Source organism: Leuresthes tenuis, unplaced genomic scaffold (assembly GCF_036924035.1).
Source record: "Leuresthes tenuis unplaced genomic scaffold, fLeuTen1.0.hap1 SCAF_18, whole genome shotgun sequence".
NCBI classification, from domain to species: domain Eukaryota; kingdom Metazoa; phylum Chordata; class Actinopteri; order Atheriniformes; family Atherinopsidae; genus Leuresthes; species Leuresthes tenuis.
Genome location: NW_027325372.1, coordinates 21,631,342 through 21,651,095, shown reverse-complemented (window position 1 = coordinate 21,651,095; position 19,754 = coordinate 21,631,342). Strand labels below are relative to the sequence as shown.

Here is a 19,754-nt window from a genome sequence, read left to right as displayed (position 1 = left end):
AACAGGGATATTATCCTGTCCTTTCTGCACGTCTTCAAAGTTCTTCCAGACTTGCCAACACTGTTAACCCATTCTTTTTTAACCCTATCATTTGATCACTGTATATTCAACCGTGAACATGCAAAACATCATCAAAACACCAGACACATACTGCAGCAAACAACATACCGTTAGCACCAGCGGCACGATGCGACGAGCAGCGCTGTGCAGCCGGGACTGTGGCCTGGAGAGGAATATAAACTGTGAGCGTTCAAGTTCTCAACATCAAGCATTGTTTGTAAACCAATGAAATAACCACGTTTTATTGTTAAATTATCGTAACAATGGGTATATTTTTATCAATGTCTTAGATTTAACACATTTTGTTGAAATATTACTGCTATTTATCTTTTTTTTTGCAGTTTTTGAATTATTTCTAGCTTTGCGGATTACGGACTTACAGAGACAGGAAAACATATTACACTGAAGTTTAGAGAGGGTTTATGAGCAACTATGTTAGGGTTAAGGTTAAACTGGGTCTGGTTGTTTACCTTGTGGGACGGAGGTCGTTTTAAACAGCTACTGCCATCCTCTCTCTGCGGAGGTCAGCTGGGGTTCAATTTAACGGACGGGTGCGAGGGCAGGCTCTTTAAACGACTAGGAGAGGGTCACATGACCGGAGAACAAAAAGAGCAAAGACAAGAAGAGAAAGATAACCCCTCCCTCCCCTCCCCTCCTCCACCCCCACCAGCCCACCCCTCCCCTCACTTCACCTCACCCACTCAACCCCACGCAAGCGCCGTATTGAACTCAACATGGCCCCCGGTGGAGGTCGGGGGGTGGGGGGGCTTCTGAAGAGCCGTTTCTGTCGGGGTAAACACAATTTATTGTGTGTTTACTGATGATGCTTGACGCGAACATCGAATTATATGAGCAAACAGAGCGGATGGAGTTTCAAGAGTGGCGATGTTGTTATCGCCAAAGCCTCTAAATCTCAGCTGGAGAGATCTCCTATGAAAAAGCATCACGTTTTAGAACCAAATAGGAGAGAATTCTTATCAGATTACCAAGGCCCTCTGCAAGGTCACAGCAGCCACTGGATGTTTGCACTGCTTGCATGTGCTTTTGGTCACGCCGTGTGGTGTTTTATCATGTTTTCTGATTTTGTCAAGGCGATAATTGTTCGATTCATTTGTTACAGGCTTCTATGTCCTTACCAAATGCTCCCAACACGTCAAGCCTTTTCATTTAGCTCTGTTAGTTTAAATTATGAAGCGTTTTAAGGAGTCCATAATTATTCTCGTCAACACAAGTGTTTTCTTCCAAACATTTATTCGGCATCAACAAAGAAGGAAATATTAAAGGGCTTACATAAGCTCAAAATTAATATAGTTGAACAGGTCTCCAGATGGATGGATGATTTAGGGTGCTGAAACTCAAAGTTAAGCTAACACTTTTGTTTTAAATTACAAAATGACATCAAAATGACTTATTGAGAGCATCTAATGAAAAGATAAATAAACACATACATTAAAAAGCTCCCGAACTGTTTTGCATCTCCGGTTGTTCGGTGTACACAGAGCGTGTGCAGCTATTTCTAGATGTATTTATGTCGATGTTTGGGGGATGAACACAACTACACAAGCTTTTTAGAGTTAATTAGCTGGCAATATTCACAGTTGCACACCATGCTTTTATAAGCCCTTTAACACTAACAAACTTACAAAAAGGGAGGAAACAGCAATACAATGTGTGTACAGTATGACTTTTCTCTTCTTTTTTCTTTTTTGCAAATGTTTCATTTACAAGGGACACAATTTTCACCCCAGAAAAAATGTCTACAGTTATAAACTTTCCTAGGACTAGGCTACTACATTTCAGAGGTCAAGGTCTAAAGAGGGTGATAAATTAAGTTGCACCGGTCGCCGCAGACACAATGTATCCAACAGCTTGCAGTGGCTCGCTAATCGTTACCAGGTGAAATCGCTCAATACGGTGCCATTCTTCACAGTCACATAGCTGAGAGAGAAACTTAATAAACTACGGAATCTTTCTTTATCTCAACGGCAAGTCAATTCTCCTGGAGGGAAGGGCAGATTACGTACATTTCTTTCCACCGTTTAACCGTTGGGACTATGTTTTTGCTAATCAGGGGGATTCCACGATTGGAAATTATTTTGCGGTTTACTTTTCAAATCTAAAAAGGTGGGAGCGTCCATAAAAAATCCATTACTTGGGTTGAAACAGCCACGAGGACTCAGGTGCTGGTTGTATAAATAGTTCAGTATCTGGAGTACGGCTGATCTCTGTACACGGCCTTGGTCGTTCGTGCTGATGGAGCCTTGCCTCGATTGTTTGCCCACTCCTCCTGACCTGGTTAAGAAGGAAAGAAAAACAGACGGGAAACGATTACAGAGGCGTTGCACTGAAATCATTCATTGCTAACAACAATATTGTTCTGTTTTTTTTTTATTTCTTATAAAAAATTATAGTAAATATTCTCTCTCCTGTGAAAATGTCGCGGTAGAGATTTGGAAGCACTTTGAGTGTCTGTTATCGACGCTGCTGGTAAAAACAAAAGCTTGCTTTCGAGCTGAAAATACAAATGGCGAGTCACGCCGTGAAGCCTGAATTTTCACCTGGGAGGATTCATCTCAGATAATTGAATGAGAGGATCAAATAGCTACTTGAAAAGGACCCGTTTAGTGGCTTCTAGCAAAAAGGTCACAATTACCATTAGCCCAAATCAGCCCTGTTCGCCCCCTGCTACTGTCAATGTCAAAGTGCCAGTATTGACGGCACCCTTTGTCTGATCTTCAGCCAGCACTGAGACTTCCCCAGAGCTGAGGCTCACAAAGGCTTGTTTTTTCTTTTCATTTTCTGTGTAGAAGCTCTCTGTTGGCAGCACATAGCCAATACCCCTTAATTAAACCTGTCACCCTTCCAGTGACAGTCACTTTGAAGAAACACACCAAGGTAACCTTGTGTTTTGAGAACAAGGATGAACATCAGCGCTGTTTATCTGTTTCCTTTCAACTGTCGCCTTCTTTTCTGTGTGACCCACACAGCATTATCATTATCATTGTTACACTTTTTTATTTTTTGTGCAAGTAGGGAACACTAATGAGCAGAGGACGCTTAGTTCTTCCCCTCGCTGTGGTCAGAAAAGTTGGGAAAGTTTTTAATGGCTTTCTAAAACCACATTCATGAAAAAAAAACAAAAAAAAAAACAATGAAAAGTTAGATTATAAAGAACTGTGCAAAGATTTTGAGCCATCCCTCATTTCTTTATATATTATCAGGAATATGGGAAATAATTTATTGGACACATAAAGTAAAAGGAAAACAGTATAAAAGGTAAAAACAGACAATTCTAACTAGCTTGAAAGCCTGAACCCTCTTAGACAAGCTTTCTATCATTTCTTTAAGTAGTCCTCAGGAATGCTTCTTCAGGCTCCTTGAAGGACATTCTCAAGTTCTTCTTTGACTGACTTTTTTTTTCCTCTGTCAAGATGATCTCACACTGCCTCAATGGCTTTGGGCTCAGGGAAGTATTCATCCCTCCATAAGACCTTTTGACACTGATTTCCAGCCCAGTTCTTGTGTCATTTGGCGTATCATCAGAATCAAGTGCGTATTCTCAGTTCGGATCAGCAGTTCAAGCACAACCTGCTTTCCCATTCTGCCAGAGCATCCTTGAGGCCATCCTTGAAAGTCCTTCTCCATGCCAGAGTTTCAGCAGCCCTTTTGTTCACCCTCACTACCCGTTTGGGTTTACCAGGTCTGTCTTCCCCACCAGTGGATCCATATTACCACCAGGTAGTCACCAGTTGATAGCTCCGCCCTTCCCTTCACCCGAGTGTCCAAGACATACAATCACATTTCTGATGACACAACTACAAACTCGACTGACCTGTGGCCTAAAGTGGCCTGGAACCAGGGACACTTATGAACCACCTTCTCTTGGAACATGGTGTTTGTAATAGACAATCCATGACCAGCACAGAAGTCTCATGTTCAGATCTGGGAGGCTGTTACTCTCCAGGTTACTTCATCATTGCCCACATGGGCATTGAAGTCCCCCGGTCCAGTACCCAGAGACTTCGGGTAAGAATGCCGGGTAATCTGAGCTGCTGTTTGGTGCATATGCACAACATTTTCTCACCTGCGACCTTCTCGCTCACCAGGGAGACCTCCAACGCTGAGGCGCTCAGGTGCCTTACTCTCTGAGTATGAGAGAGTCCAGCCCCCTCTCCAGGAGTTTGGTTCCGGAGCCCACGCTGTGTGTGGAGATGAGCCCAACTATATCTCGTTGTTACTGCTCTACCTCACAAAGCAGCTGAGGCTCTTTTCTCCCCAGCAAAGTGACGTTCCACATCTTCTGCAACGTCAGGAGTTTCCTCCTTGGGAGTGGTCAGCCCACCTTAAGGTAGCTTCATGTTGCTTCTTCAAGCCCCTCCCCCTTTTACACTGGTACCGCTCCATCGTGGTCTTAGTCTGACCCCTCCCTTGAGACCAATTTGCCTCGGGAGACCCTGTCAGGGGCCAACACCCCGACAACACAGCTGTTAGGATCACAGGGATACTCAAACCTCTCCACCATGCTAAGATGATGATTCTATAAAAAATAAAATTGATATTGGCCTTGATGGATGATGCTCTGTTCACCTGGACTTCTAGTTGTCATGATGAATAAGGATATATTTGTATTATAAAAAGAAAATGAAAAATAAATATCTTGTAAATTTCAGTATTGATTGGGATTCTGATAAATACATTAAATAACAAGCGGACCACTTGGACAATGGGAGTGGCAAGGCCAGTGCCCCAACTTGTAATTTTACATTTAAGTCATTCAATTTACATCTAAGTCATAAACACAACATAATTAATTCATTTCAGTTCTGTTTAGTTGTATAGAGCAATTCAACCAAAAAGTCATCTTTAGAGGGAAAGGTCATTACAAGTCCAATTAGACACAGTCCAATACAATCCAATTATAATCCAGGTCAGTCCAATTAGTTGTAATCCAATAACAACAATTATGACATTCTTCCTTTGCTCTCACTCCACCTTTGCACTTCCTTTTACTAAATTTGGATGTGTAGATTCTGCATAATTATGCTGACAAACACACGTATGGCAGAACCATTTCTCCACTTCAGCTCCACCTTGGCATCTATTTACAGTCAGTCAGTTTATTTTCTTTTTTTTTGCATTCCTGTTTAATGAATAATGCATTTCGATAATCCAATTTGAGGACTGAATTAAGCTGAAGAGACAACACAGCATTCTCCTCTTTGCACCGGCATTGTGATCATTTCAGAGAATTGAATTGCATGTGCCAACACCATGCTCTGAATAACTCAGGTTCACACAGAGGCCACACATACAACACGTTCTAAAAAATGAATCAACCTGCTGCCGGTGAGCAGTAGCGTATCACTGCTATCATACCAATGCACTCTGCAGCAGGTACGACCTTGGCCCACTTCTTACTGGGTCTTGTCAAAAGCTGACAGTGGTTTGTTGAACATTGTCTCAGTGGTGTTGGTTTTATCAGAACTTTGCTGCAACTGGAGCGCTCTTTTCAGACACGATAAACTTCTTCGAAACTTAGGGGTAAGCATCTAAAATGCCCTATTCAGAAAGCACTTATATTTAGTAGATTGACAGACATTACTAAGAGATGTGGAAACAATGTCCCAGTGATAAAGTCACATGGTCCAGTGAGAGGTTAGATGACCAATTTCAACAAAAACCAAACAAAACTACATGGTAACAGTACGTCAAAGCATCTCTGTCGACTGAATTTTAGTCAATTAAGAAGCTTTCGAATCAATTGTTCTCTTTAAGGTCTTTAAACCTTAGTAATCTTTTATTTCTAACTTATTTGATTAAATATTTGTACAAGAAACTTCTAGTATTGGACCTTTTTATGGAATATACTGTATCTTGGTTTTTACATACTGACAATCAACTGAAAAGCTGTTTGCTCTTGGCAAACATGTGAGCATCATGTGGCTGTAGAGCAGCAGCTCTGATGCTCTGTCTGCGTCAGGGTTTAGCTGCATTTAGAAAGCATTCTTATCTCTATTTTTAAATCTTTAGTTCTGTCGTAGAATCCCTCTTCTGATGTACACGTGTGCATTAACCGTTATTTCATTTTGGGTTTTCTGTTTTGTAAGTCTGGTTTTAGCTCTCCCTGCACACCTGCTCTCCATTAGACAGCCATCACACCTGCCTGTTGTTAGTTATCAACTCCCTCAGTACAAATACTACTGGTTTTCCCTAATTTGGTGCCAGATGCTTGTCTTCACCATCTTGGATTGTAATAGTCTGTATTCTGCTTGTGAGCCTGCATTTGGATTCTCCACCTCTGCACTTCATGACACACACACACACACACACACACACACACACACACACACACACCCACACACACGCCCACACACACGTATTATTGAGGACAAATAGAAGTTACGTACAGCAAAATATGACTGAAGAGCAAAACCAGTTGCTGGTAGGGAGCAGCTAGATTTTGGTTCTATTGGATGTATTTTCAGATGATTTTTTAGGTGAAATATGGATGTTAATATGGTTCACTTTTAATTAGGCCAGTCACTAATAATTACATAGTAATGTGTGTAATCTTATATATATATATATATATGTGTGTGTGTGTGTTTCTGTATTAATTTTCAATACATGTCTGTTAGCCTTTATAAAGGTTACTTGAATTATTAAAACCAAAAACTAACATAGACAATTTATATAGTTAATAGTTGTTTTTTGTATGCAAACAATTGTCAATTGAAATTCAAAGATCTTTCCCTTATGGCAGCAGGAATTACTGCTGCAGCTTTTGATACCTTTTTAAAAGTTTTCCTAATGATTTCTAGAGAAAATATCAAAATAATTCAGACATGGTGTAAACATATGACAAGAATTTCAATTTTGAGGTTTGGCAGGACTAGAACTCAACTCTCTTGGTAATTATTTTCAATTTAAGTGGGGACCGCTTCCACCTACTAATCTGAATGAACTGAAGAATTTCTCATTTGCAACAAATTACTTTTAAACATGCTCATGCTGAATGTGTATAAAACAGCTCTTCATTAGCAAGGTGCTATGGCAACTGAGATAAAGCAGAGCAGAGTCACTGACACTGTAAATACTGTAGGAAGATGGGTCTGCAACTCACCGTATGAGTCATATGATTCCCCACTGAGTCCGTATTCATAGTAGTCATCTGAGCTGTAAGCAAACAGAAGAACGAGGTGAATACCAGAGTTCATCAGGAGATAAACTGCCTATTCTTAATGTAAGAACATTACATTTAAATTTCACTTACAAAGCAGACTGTCAAAATGACATTCATCATATTGTAATCATGTCTAATTAATGCAGAGACAATATAGGAAGTTAGTTATCAGATTTGCATATTCTGTTAGCAACTTGTAAAAAGAAAAGGAAAAATAACAAGAAGCAGCTTTCAATTGCTCAAAAGTTTGGACCCATTTTGTGGCTCTACAAGACAATTTTCTCCTCCGTATTTCTGCACAAGCTTCCTGTTCCATATTGCTGCATGGAGATGTATGAGAGGTGGCAACATTAATGAAAAATAAAAAGATGTGGAGGCAAGTTGCATGGCGGTTCATTTCTTGCTTGTTTATTTATTTATTTTTTATTTTGCAGTTACCGGTGAGATGCTGACAGAACAATCCTGCGTCAGTATCACTCAGTAACAGCGCTATCATTCAAGAGAGGCAATTCATCATAAGGCTGCCACTGAGCCGACACCAGCCATCACAGCTGGGTCCTCTCCGCCTGCCTGTCAGTCAGACTGTCAGCAACAGCGGCACCTCTCTGCTCTTCAGATTAGAGAGCTGAAAGCACCATCCAAAACCCCCAAACACCACGTCACCGCCACCTGACTGCTGAGGGCAAAGAGGTGACAGCTATGACACTAGAGAAGCAACAAATTATATTTTACCCTTGTTAAGTTGCTTTTTTTGCGCTGTAATCCTAAAAAGCCAACCTAAGATCCCAAAGGTTGAAACGCTCCGCTCCTTCATTAAATCACACCACGGTTTGCAGCTTGGCAGGGAATTGGTTTCTGCTATCAAATCTGTTTTCAGTGATAAATCTCTTTTTCACCAAAAAAAGAAAAAAAAAGCAGAAACAGTGGGAAGGGGCCGTTCTTAATCATCATCACTTTGTATATTCCAATACATTCATAAAAAGGTGAAAATACCATCTCTTACATAAAGCCCATTTTCCTACATTTCCCAGAGGAAGACCTCATACCATCATGCCAAATAAGTTTATGTGACATTTAATATTTTCCATTCATTTATTAGATTAATTTAGTCCTTCTAAAGCATATGGACAAACTAGGATTGATAGGCTTACTGTGCAAATTGTGCAAAATGATACAGCTAAAGCAGTTAACCAGTTTTGTTAGCTAAACCGTTTGTGTTAGCTAAACCGCTTGTGTTAGCTAAACTTTCTGGCTTTGTTAGCACTCCTCAGTGTCAAATGGATGGAAATACACAATATGATGTAAATTCAATCTTTGCTATCAAGGAATATAGCATTTTTTGTGAAAGTAAAATCCAGTGATACCCATTTTCTGGAGAATAAGTGAGAATATGCTAAACAATACGCTACAGCTAATGAAATTGGGAGAAATGAGAAATTCTTGATGGTAATTTTGTGTCCTTTTATTCCTTTTTCTTTGATTTCTGAGACCGTTTTTCATGCGGGATAAACAACATGACCAGCTGAGGACAGGGTATCAGTTTAAGAGCACTTCAGTAGCTCAGTGAGACATGAGATGGCTCCCTGAAGAGGCCTGAGACTTAAATTAGGCTTAGTATGAATTTTACAGCAGTACATAACTCAACTACAAACAATGCCAAGCCAGCAGAGGCAAACAAGGCTGCTCTCCTGGGCCTGTCTCGCCTGAAGAAGCGAGACCAGCTGCTGTGGTTTCCAGTCAGCCCTTGCAGCGGAGGTGCCACCGTGCATCTCCCATGCATGTCAAGTCACTGATATATCTCTGACACCACTGAGAGGGAGACAGAGAAACATGTCACCACTGAATGCTTGTTTTGACTCATCATGTTGTGTACCCCGAGACAAGAACTGACAGATAATTAAATAATTAGATATGCTAAAATGCTCTGTATTCCATGTCTTTGAAATAAACATCAGCTTTCTTCCTCACAGTAAATCAATTTGTTACAATTCACAGGTGCCTGCACACATACTGGGCAATGCTGGCCTTGTCTCTGTCATATTAAGTAATAAAAACATCGAAATACAGTAACACAAACCAGGATGATACACCACCCTGCTAAAGCCTTCTAAAATACTTATTTACATGTCTTTGACAGTATTTCCTTTTCCCTGTATACTGTACAGAATTTCAGGGTCTGGATTTATGAAGTTTCTATATTTCTTGTAGTGGAATGCACAAATGTTAGTGTTCTGCTGTGTTAAAAGCTGCCAATACAGATGTGCTCTAACCACAAAGAAGATGAGTGCAACAGAAACTGTCATTTCTGGGGTGATATTTTGTCAATATTGCTGTGCAGCTTCTTGCTGTCGTTACCTTTTCCCCATAATTACAGACTTGTGAGCTGCATCGTCAAGGATTCATGTAAAATTCTGACTATGAGGCAACATTTTGGGCATATATCAAATTGAAGAATTCATTTAATTTCAAGTTTTTCACTGATGAATACTACATTGTTTGCCAAGATTACTTTAGACGTGAATATGGGTTTTATATTTGGCAATTGAAAGTCCTTGTGAAATCAAACAGGATGTTTCTTCGTTGTTTTTGTGAGGGACGGTATACTCATTTTTTGTTCAGTGAAACAGTGGCCGATGCTCATTGGTGACTTGTGTGTCCTCAGGCCACTTCAGTTGACCAATCACAACAAACTTTGCTCTTTGGCTTGAGGGTAGCCTGTCTAACTTCTGTTTTTATAGCAAATGTATATCCATCCAGAGGCAAATAGCAAATGCTAGGATTTGAGAAGAACAGTATCTGCTTTTCACATATTTGGTGGGAATGTTTGGTTGAGCAGTTAATAACACATTTCTGTGTGATGTGACAAACTTGGAACTAAGATTTATTCTGCTCAACTCCAGCTTTAAAGTAGCAACATGTAGGATTTACTGACATCCAGAGTGAGAGTTGCTGCCAACACATCAACCTAAATCATAAAAGCTGTAGTTTTTATAGTGTCATTTTAAAACTGCATGGGCAATACAAAAATGGTTTGGTACCACCATGAATTGATTAGAGCTGCTCAAGCTGCTACCCCCGCGACCCGACCCCCGGAGAAGCGGCAGATAATGGATGGATGGATGAACTGATTAGGGTAGAAGGCGATTTAAGCAAAAACTTTTGAAAACTTTCAGTGTCACATCCTCTTACGGTCTATACATTCATCATCACGCAAGTCAAGAGAGCACAGCTGGCAGCTGAACACAGGCGTGAGAAGAGGAGCCTGTGGTGGATCTCAAGTGAGATATCACCCTGTCATAGGTGTGAAAGTGCTCTGACTTTCTAAATAGGTCAGCTTTTGATTTGACATTCATTAGCACAAGTTGTCCGCTGCTTTGTGTCTCCTTCAACTCCAGTGGCCGAGAGAGAAAAACTCATCACCGAGAGAGGCAAACATAACACCCATTAGGTATGTGTGTCTCTTTCATTAGACGTCTGATTCCAGGTCTACATGTCCACAGGTAGAGGCCCTGGTTCTCTAATTCATCTGTCATCTCTGTAAATGCTCCATCTTAAGCACTGATGTTGCAGTTCCAGGGCACCATGAAACAGATGGCAGTGTTAAATCTGAATGATGTAGTACATGTCCCTCGTGGACTTTGTTTTCTTACATCGCCATTACTCTTCCAGTCCTCTGTGATAAATTTGAAGAAATCTAGCAGGACATTACATGAGGCTGCAGAGATAATGTGGCGCTGGGCTGGTGTGGAGAGAAAGCACTTTTCTTCTGTTAGCCTACTTCCTGCTTCGTACACACTTCGCACCGAGCTCGCCTGTGAATCCCAAAGCAAAGAATAGTTCCTTGAAGCTTCTTGTGTAATCATGCTTTTCATTCATTCTTAGCACAAGGTGGAAAAGTAAAATGGTGATGAAAAATGCCCTTCATTGAATGCTCTGATTATACTGCCTCGGTGATTTCATCCAAAGATAACATTACAATGAAGACGGATGGGGGAAAAAGGCAATTCCCCCCTCCCCCAACAATTTTGTATGAAATGAAGCACATGTAATTTCAAATGAAAACCTTCGTTATGGATACACTTGTGATTGCTCAGTGTGGTGGCTGATTGCAAAGCTATCTCCACCGCTGACCCCCTGCTGGAGAGACACAAAGAGGGACAAAATGGCCCATAGAAAAGATTCGACTTTTCAAATAAATGTTCTTTCTGGTTTTCTGTGGACTATCTACGTAACTCCACGTCCTTTTAGGAAACGAAATGAATTCTAAGAAAACACTGCCTAGTAAAGTCAGGATGCCGTATACAGTCAAATCTATTATCAGGAGATTTGTTTTGCTTGCTGCATTGTCCCTCTCTGGCACCTGTGTGATGTAATGTCATTAAATTTAAATTTGTGATTTTCTTTTTTTCCTCAGACACAGTGAGCTCTGTAAATCCCGCCCTCCTCCCCCTCACATGGCCCAATTCCCGCCACAGCACCCATCACTCATCTTGACGAGCCGTCTACCTTGAAAACAGCATTGAGGTACCCGGCGTCTGTGAAGCCACCGCAGGGGTTTCAGAAGCAGACAGCTAACACGGCCTACAGACACACGAATATTACGACTTTACAAACTGTCTGCCAAAGGGTCCTGACGTAATGAGTGGCCCTAACGGTAGCAGCGCTGGGAAAGGCTGAATGATCAAACACTCTGTGTCACCTCATGCAGCTGAAAACACTGTAAGGATTATAGCCGAGTGACGGCTGACATGCACATGAGCTCTGTGTCTGTATGAAAGGACCATTTTCTAAGCTGGACTTTGTCAGCCAAAGGTCCCCTGGTGTAACATGAAAAGAGAAGGAGGGAAAAATAAGAAGAAATTGCACTAACTGGGTAAGATGGCCGATTCAGAAGGCTAAATAACCAGTAAGACCAGTATAAACTGCTCTCTTCTCTCTGCTCAGGTCAAACCAAGGTCTCTGAAACTAAGGGTTAGGCCTACCAAACGCGCTTATTTACGGCAAAGTGATAGCAGATATGCAGCTGATGTGTTGGAGCGCTTTAGCAGAGAATCTCTGCAATTATTTTTACCCACACAATCAGCATGATTGTAAGGACAATGGTCGCTCCCGACTGAAGCACGTACAAAGCCCAACGCTGCAGTGACATGCATGCCTGGCCAGAACTATGTGTCAACACTGAGACAGGTGACCGTAGAGATCTGGGTTCAGGTTAATCTGATAATCCTATGACTTCTCGTGGCACTAAACAGTTCAAGGTTTTCTCACATTCTGAGAAATCCACCACACTTGCAGTACATTCATTCAGACGAGGCAACTGAGGAACACATTAGTGCCAACTGGGGAAGTTGGGGTTACACCTGCAGCCTTCCAACTGAAGGACAATCACTATATCTCCTGAACCACAGCCATCCGATTAACTCTTTTTAACGATTAACTAATTTTTATCAGGTAATATATTCTATCGAATTTTAGTCTAAAGTTGCCAAGAGGTTGAAAATTTGGTTTGAGCTGTTTTGGTTTTGCAATCCCTTCAGATCTCATCTGACCCCATCATTAGATTAAAAAAAAAGTGGGACTGTGTGAAGTACTAATGAACTGTCCGTGTCCCGTCTGGCAGCATCAGAGGGCTCTCAGTTTAGAAAATGAGGGAGGGGAACTGATGAGCAAGGAAAGCTAGCGAAGTCTCAAAATGATGAAAAGAGAGGAAAAATCTAAAACAAGTCCAAATAAATCTAATTTTACATTGATTCACTTTGGAATCAGACGGTTATTTTTTTTGGCACGATATTTTCCCAAATGAAAAACATCCGTGTTGAATAAATATTCAAATGAAAATGTGTGCTAAATATGTCTAGAACAGCGTGATGGACGGGCTGCCTGGCCATGGTGTACCCTGCCTGTTGCTCGACAGCTGCTGGGAAATGAAGGGACATCTCATTAAAAAACAAACAAAAGAAAAACAAGCCAACAGGCTATATGAAGAGTGCAGAATTTTTTGGGTTCATGAAACAATAAGTCAAACGGAAAAAGCACAATATCAACAATAGGGGAGTCAGACAGAAAATCAATAAATCAGTTCCCCTCTGGTGTTTGTATACTGGGACAGGGACAGTAGTCCAGTTAAATGGAGCTATAACTGGAGCTCGACTGAACTGTGTATTGAAATGTGCTGACTGATTTGTCCCCAGAATAATCCCATTTTGCATTAGGATAATAGATGAAGTAACTCATTAATAAGCAGAAAAGCTCACTTGTGCTGGCCTCTCCAAACTCTACATATTGTATAATACTGTGGAAAAGTCTTGATTCACCCCTCATGTCTTTTATAGTGCTCTTGAGCAGTAGTTCTCTGGGATTTTTGGAAGTTTTCTTTGGATATTGGCTACTTTTTCAACTACAACTTTTTTTCCTGGCAATATTTAATGAAATGAGGAATGGTTGAAGACGGTACTGTATAGTCATTTTCTGAGGGTACATGCAGAAAAGAATATATTTGTGGCACTCTGTCAGGGGAGCTGCCCTGGTAAGACACCCTCAATATTTAGAGGACTTCTCAGCAGAGTTACAATACTACAGCAGCTTTGTTTCTTTTGATGGTGATGCCTGTTTTGGAGCTCTTGCAAATAACTGATTCTAAAGTGCGACACCATGAAACCATTCTTCTCCGGTTTCCCCCGTGCCCACCTCCTGTGATAAGATTTACTGACGCTCCTCTGGGATGCACGTTCGCTTTTCAAATACTGACACCGCTATCCTCGTGCCTGCGGGCCTCCGAGATCCAGCCGATGGTGTGGTACACCAAAGCAAGGTGCGAGGGAGGGTGCAAGGTGGCAGCACGGGGAAGTCTCTCAGGTGTCAAGTATGAAATAATGCTTTGATCACGCCCGTGCTGTGAAAGATCACCTCGTCGTGACCTCAGCGAGCGTCCAGGCAGAGCTGTGCTGCCGCTGTCATCCCTCTCATTTCCCTACAGAAAAGTCACCTCCTCTCTGCTAATAAAATTAAGGACACTCTCCACACAAGTAGCCCCCTCTAGCTTGCTTGACCTTAGAACTTGATTGGTAGCTAAGCACTGCAGCTCTCCATTACTCAGGAGATAAAGCCCTCTGCTGCCTCTCCAGAAAAAGATGATGGCTCACTGCTCTGTGTTGTATAAACACGGTAAGAGGAGGCTCTGATCTGGGAGCTGGTGGACCGACTGCCACGGCTGTCGTGCTGTAGTCGCACTCTGCGAGGTTCCCCGGGCATCAGCTCTCTTCCGAAAGATGTACATGTCTTGAAATGTCTTCTGGGTGTCTAAAAACAGCTTTTTAGCTCAAGTCTCATGTCTTAAGGTCGTGAGTGCCTTATTTGCCTTTCAAGTTGTATTATGTCTAAATGACTCAGCTGTGGCTGTTTCGTGTGACACAGTGTGTACGGTACAGTTACACAGGTTGTCTTGTTCCATTTGTCAAAGTAGGCCTTTATGGACAGCAATGCGTCACAGAACATTTTGTACAAGTTAAACGCAGCAGAGGATACGATTCCATCAGTGTTGGTCAGTGTCACACAGAGATGAAAAGTAAACGATTATACGCACTGGCATCGTGCATTTAAGCAAGACGTTTAAGCAGCTGTGTGTAGAGATTCTGCAGACGAATGTTGTTGCACGTGGGGGAACTCATAACATATGTTTGTTTCTTGGTGTTCGCTGATTGGACTTTATCCAAGAGCCAAACCTATACAGATACTTGCTATTTGTGTGCAATGTATCTGTTTCATTCAAACCAAAGGAAATATTTCAAGGTCTCCGACTCGTAATCAGACAAAAAAAAAAGCAGGAACCATGACACGCTTTACAAACTTATTCGGTTTAAAACTCCAGTTGTTAGTCAAACTGAAATGCATCTTATAAAGAAAGACTGTGATCCTAAATTAGCTTTACTGAATCAACTGTTGTCCTTCATCACTGAGACCATCTAAAGGTACTCTGGACCTAATTTTGTTCATCTGAACGGGAAACGCACATCGTTTCATACATGCTTTCACTCTGCTTGGCTCTTGTTGGGGGTAACATACCAAGAAACGTAGCGATGTATCAAAGGTTGCACCTCTTATACAAACAGCTGCATGGGGGTTAAGATCCCACTGGACCCAACGCAGCCCTCAGCCACGGTGTTGGAATTTAAAGAATGAGTTGAGGGAGAAAAAACATTAAAAAATAAGATTTTACAGTAAAACAACCCAAAGCCAGGTGAGTCTGTCAGAAAAAAAAAACTGTTTCCGAGTATCAATTATGTGTTACACGCTGGTAAGTAATATTTCATATGGTTTTACTTGTGGTTTACCTTGTTTTAACGTCCATATCCCCCGTTTACTGACTGCTGTTACTCGCAAAACTTGCAAAGCGTCTAAGTGTAGAGCTATAGTAGCACTCTGCTTGGGTGCCAGTAGACTTAATCATGCAAATACAACAGGAGCTCGGTGCCTTTCTTTATCACTGCTGCAGTTTGTTTCCGTAAATATCAGTCGGTTTGCTAGATGATCCCAAAACTCGCAAGAGCGGGAGGCAAATGGTGAGAAATGTAGCGGCAGCAGGCAGGAGTGGGATGAAGCAAACAGTTGTTGTGCAGTGGTCTGCTGTGGTCCAAAGCATTAATGATGATGATATTATCGATAAACAGATAGAAAAGTTGGTGTTGTAAATACAGAAATTACAGTAGGATCATAAGTGTGCTGTCAACACAATATTGAAATTCAGTATTCCGTGTCACTTTATCATCAATACAGACTCAATCACAAAGGGAATATTTTTAAACACATGCATTATTATCACACAATAGCGACACATTAAGGTGACATAATTTAGTTAAAAGTCAAAAATATGATGAAAAATGACTGATTATTAGCTGAGAGAAAGTGGATTTTCCATATTTCTGCCCTGAAACAGTCCTCTGGGCACTGGACACCTGCAGCGTGAGGAAGAAGAGAAATCACTTCTGAATTTTCTAAGTTCTATGGTGGATGTAAATCAATGTACAGCTCGTCTGCTTTGTTCAATCCATAAATGTAAGTAAGATGATGCCTGACAGCATGTAGTCAGATATAATGTGGATGAATTCCAAGAGCACGGCCACCAACATTACCACGTTGCTTTTCCTAAACTCACTTATTAACATGCGTGTTTCAGCCTCACAACTGCTTTAAGAGCAGCCGCTTTTCCTCATCCTTTCCTTTTCCTGCTCACCTCCAGCCGGCCTGTTTCTAGCATAAGCCACTGGGGTAATACCATGACAGAGAGACTGTAAATTGTTCTGCTTGTTATCCTCCGGCAACTGAAATCCTGCCATGCAGTTGGAGCTCCGGCTGGTGACTGGGAGCTCCTTAGGCAGCGAGAAACATTGTTAGGAGACTTCTTGTCCACACAGACGAACTCTCACACAACACACACACACACACACACAGACAAAGACAGTCTCCTCAGGGCCCGGCCGCAGCTGGGACCTGCTCTGACTTTCCTCAAGCTGCAGGGGAAAGTAATGCACCTTTGTCCATCACAAAGCTAAAGAGGGCTGACTGTAAAGAGGAAGCTGGGGAGGAATAAGAGGCTGAGTGTTGCAGTATTAACCGCCGTTGCAACAAGCTAATAAAAGGATTGTTTTAGACCTTAAAGTGATATGTAGTACGGAAAAGGAACACTGGCGTGAGTAAACATACATGCAAACAACCGAAACATGATCAATCCATGTCTAGTCATAAAAACTGCATCACGCTTCCGTTGTACACATGTTTAGTGTCAGCCTGCGGTAACAGCAGCTTTTCAGCCAAATCCAAGACACAAATAGGAGAAGAAGTAAGTGAATCAGCTGTCTCTGGAGGCACAGGCTTCTAAGTCTAGGCCCTATTAGTTGCTTCACCCCCCCCACCCGCCAGACAATAGACATTAAAATCTCTTCAAGTCCACCTCGCCTGCAGCCTCTACATGATGGACTCTCTTCTTCTCCTGTACTGTCACCAAACCTGGCAATAAAGACAGCCTCGCCGTTATTGGCGGGGGCCGCTTTGAAAAGAAATAGCTGCAGATTCTCGAGGCGGACCAGCGTTCCCCCGCAGCGAGCATCTGCACACCCCGCCGCCAACACTTCAAGATAAAAACCTCGGCGTGTTAGAGAGGCAGAGGAGTGTGTGTGTGTCAGCTGGAGCCAAAAGAGAAAAAAAGAAGAGATTGCACAAAAGATGGATGAAGCCGTGGTGACATACAACCTGACACATCCACAAAAGAAAACATCGACCACCCCGCTCACAAAAGCCAGGGGACGGAATAATGCAGCTTTTTTTTCTCTTCTTCTTCCCTGGGACAGTTTTTCCCTTTAATTCCCCAGCTGCTGTCAATTCTGTCCAATTCTCATCACTGTAAAGGTGGCGACAATTCTTTTTTTCCCCCCAAAGTGGCATGGGCTGGCATACAGAAACGTTCAGCACATTGTGTGCTGATGAAGTACGATGGGAGACAAAAGCCTTTGACCTTGCACTGCTTGGAGAGTGTGATAGCTGCATGGGTATAAGAAAATCAATATTCTGCATTTAGCTGTGCATGACCCCCTGTGTTAAATGGAGCAGCGTACCACTAAGACGGTTTATTTTGCAATGACGTGCCAAACACAAAGAGGTTGATGCACCTCAAGCTGGATCATTTGGAGGGTGATTAAAACAAAGATAATTAGTTTTATCGCAATGAGCTGCAGGTAAATTCCTTGGAGGAAGCTGTAATTACGTCACTGAGATTTTATTTAGAGGCCTTAGATTCAAACGTGAGCTTCTCAGCAACTACAATGCACAAAAGTTTAGAAGTTAAAACCCTGCTTAATTGCCTTTTTTTCTTATTTGTGAGTGGAACTGGGACACCGAACGGCAACGTGTTCCACTTTTCTGAGCCGATCTTAAAAGGGCGACAAAGGTCAGTCAAAACACGTCACGCCTCACAGAACGTGTTCACGGGAAGCGTTCCTTATGAGTTTCAAACAGGGCAGAAAATGAGCATAAACGACTCCAACCAGCTCATGCGCCACCGTCCTGCTGTTTTCAGCCCGCTACACTTCAAAATCTGCTCCCTCGTATGGTCTTACATCTCCTAAAAAAATGCCCAGACTGCATGAAGCTCTCGCTGCCCACAGTTGCTCCGCATAAACTCGAGACACATAAATCTGACTTACTGCATATTCAAGTGTTCCGCACACCCCTTTGAGCTGTTCAGAGCGCTGGCATTTCCTTGATTTAGCTCAATGCTGTAGAATAATCTGACTTTGTTGGGAACTTTGGATTGTGTGTTGTATAACCGCTGTGATTATGGGCTCAGGCACTGCAGTGAAAGCTCAGGTCTTCCTTCTGCTGGATTCACTCCTACATTGAGCTCATATTCGTTACATGTTACATAAATTGCGCGTGAAGGCCCACAGTTAGAATCACACATTAGCAGGGACTTGTTGTAACAGCATCGTTTTACTCTCACATGCATATTAAACTACTTGAAATCATTTGTATTTGTAAGGGGATGTAAGAGGCACATTTCCAGGCTTAAAACAGTATTTTGATCCTTTTTCATAGATGGTAAAATTCATATGTGGCAACTCATTTTATTTACCAAACATACAATACTTTTTATGTAGATTTATTCAGAGAAAGCCAACCAATAACAGCATTACTATGCTACACTCTAAGCCTAAGGTATAGCAGAGAACATTTATTATAGTTTATTAAGTATTATATATGTTAATATTCTTCATTAGGAAATAAAGAGCAAAAAATATGCCACCTCTGATGTAAAATGAAAGCTCCAAACTATTCTTTAATATGGAGAACTTCAACATTTTATATATTAATTTACATTTTGTGAAGAGGGGTTATCATAATTATTATTGTTATTATTGCTAATTGTAATCAATCGCATGACTTTGTGAAGTTAATGTGTCTGTAAAAATATATATTTTGAAACATTTCTCTGTGAAAATGTTCTGTTGTTCTACCAGCCGAGCTTTCACCTTTAAGAAGGTGACATTTCGGTACAACGTGGGTGTGTAACGTGGGTTTTGGGAAGATTGATGTAGATGAGGAATATGTCAACACAGAGCTGATTCATTTTGCCACCATCAGTCATCAGCTTTGAGAATAAGTCAACTGAATATTTTTCACTGCGTGGAAATAGAGACGCCCTTTTTTTTTTTTTTATGTTCTTACTCACAACAGACTCAGGCTATCATGTACAGGTGACAGTGAGCTAGGCTGTTAGGTTCAGAGGTAAGAGGTGCATCTGTGGATACAGCAGCAGGTTGAGGGAGTCCATGTACCAACAATGATCATGACGGCAGGAAAGTTTTCCATACAGTGCTGCCTGAGGGCTCCAAGTTTGCAACAACTCAACAGTGGTTTCGCTCCTGGGTATCCTCTGTAGATGTTGAAATAGAAAAGTTCTTTGTAGTTTTTCATTTACAAACATTTTTATGAGGATTCTCTGACAAAGTTGTGAGCAATG

At 41.6% G+C, this 19,754-nt stretch overlaps 1 protein-coding gene across 3 annotated transcripts in view; it reads right to left on the bottom strand.

Annotated features, from left to right (window-relative positions):
* khdrbs3 (KH domain containing, RNA binding, signal transduction associated 3) overlaps nucleotides 1-19,754 on the bottom strand; it is a 108,766-nt gene that overhangs the window by 2,778 nt on the left and 86,234 nt on the right. Inside the window, exons 8-10 of one of the 3 annotated variants that reach the window (XR_011908358.1) lie at nucleotides 7,184-7,236; nucleotides 2,213-2,352; nucleotides 169-223 (exon numbers count right to left, since the gene is read on the bottom strand). Coding sequence is in view for 2 of the 3 variants with exons in the window: in XM_072369879.1 (XP_072225980.1) it covers nucleotides 2,261-2,352; nucleotides 7,184-7,236 (145 nt within the window). In the remaining variant the exon portion in view is untranslated. Of the gene's footprint in view, nucleotides 1-168; nucleotides 224-1,218; nucleotides 2,353-7,183; nucleotides 7,237-19,754 lie in introns of those variants that run through there. The other 2 variants (XM_072369880.1, XM_072369879.1) reach the window with 2 other exon arrangements.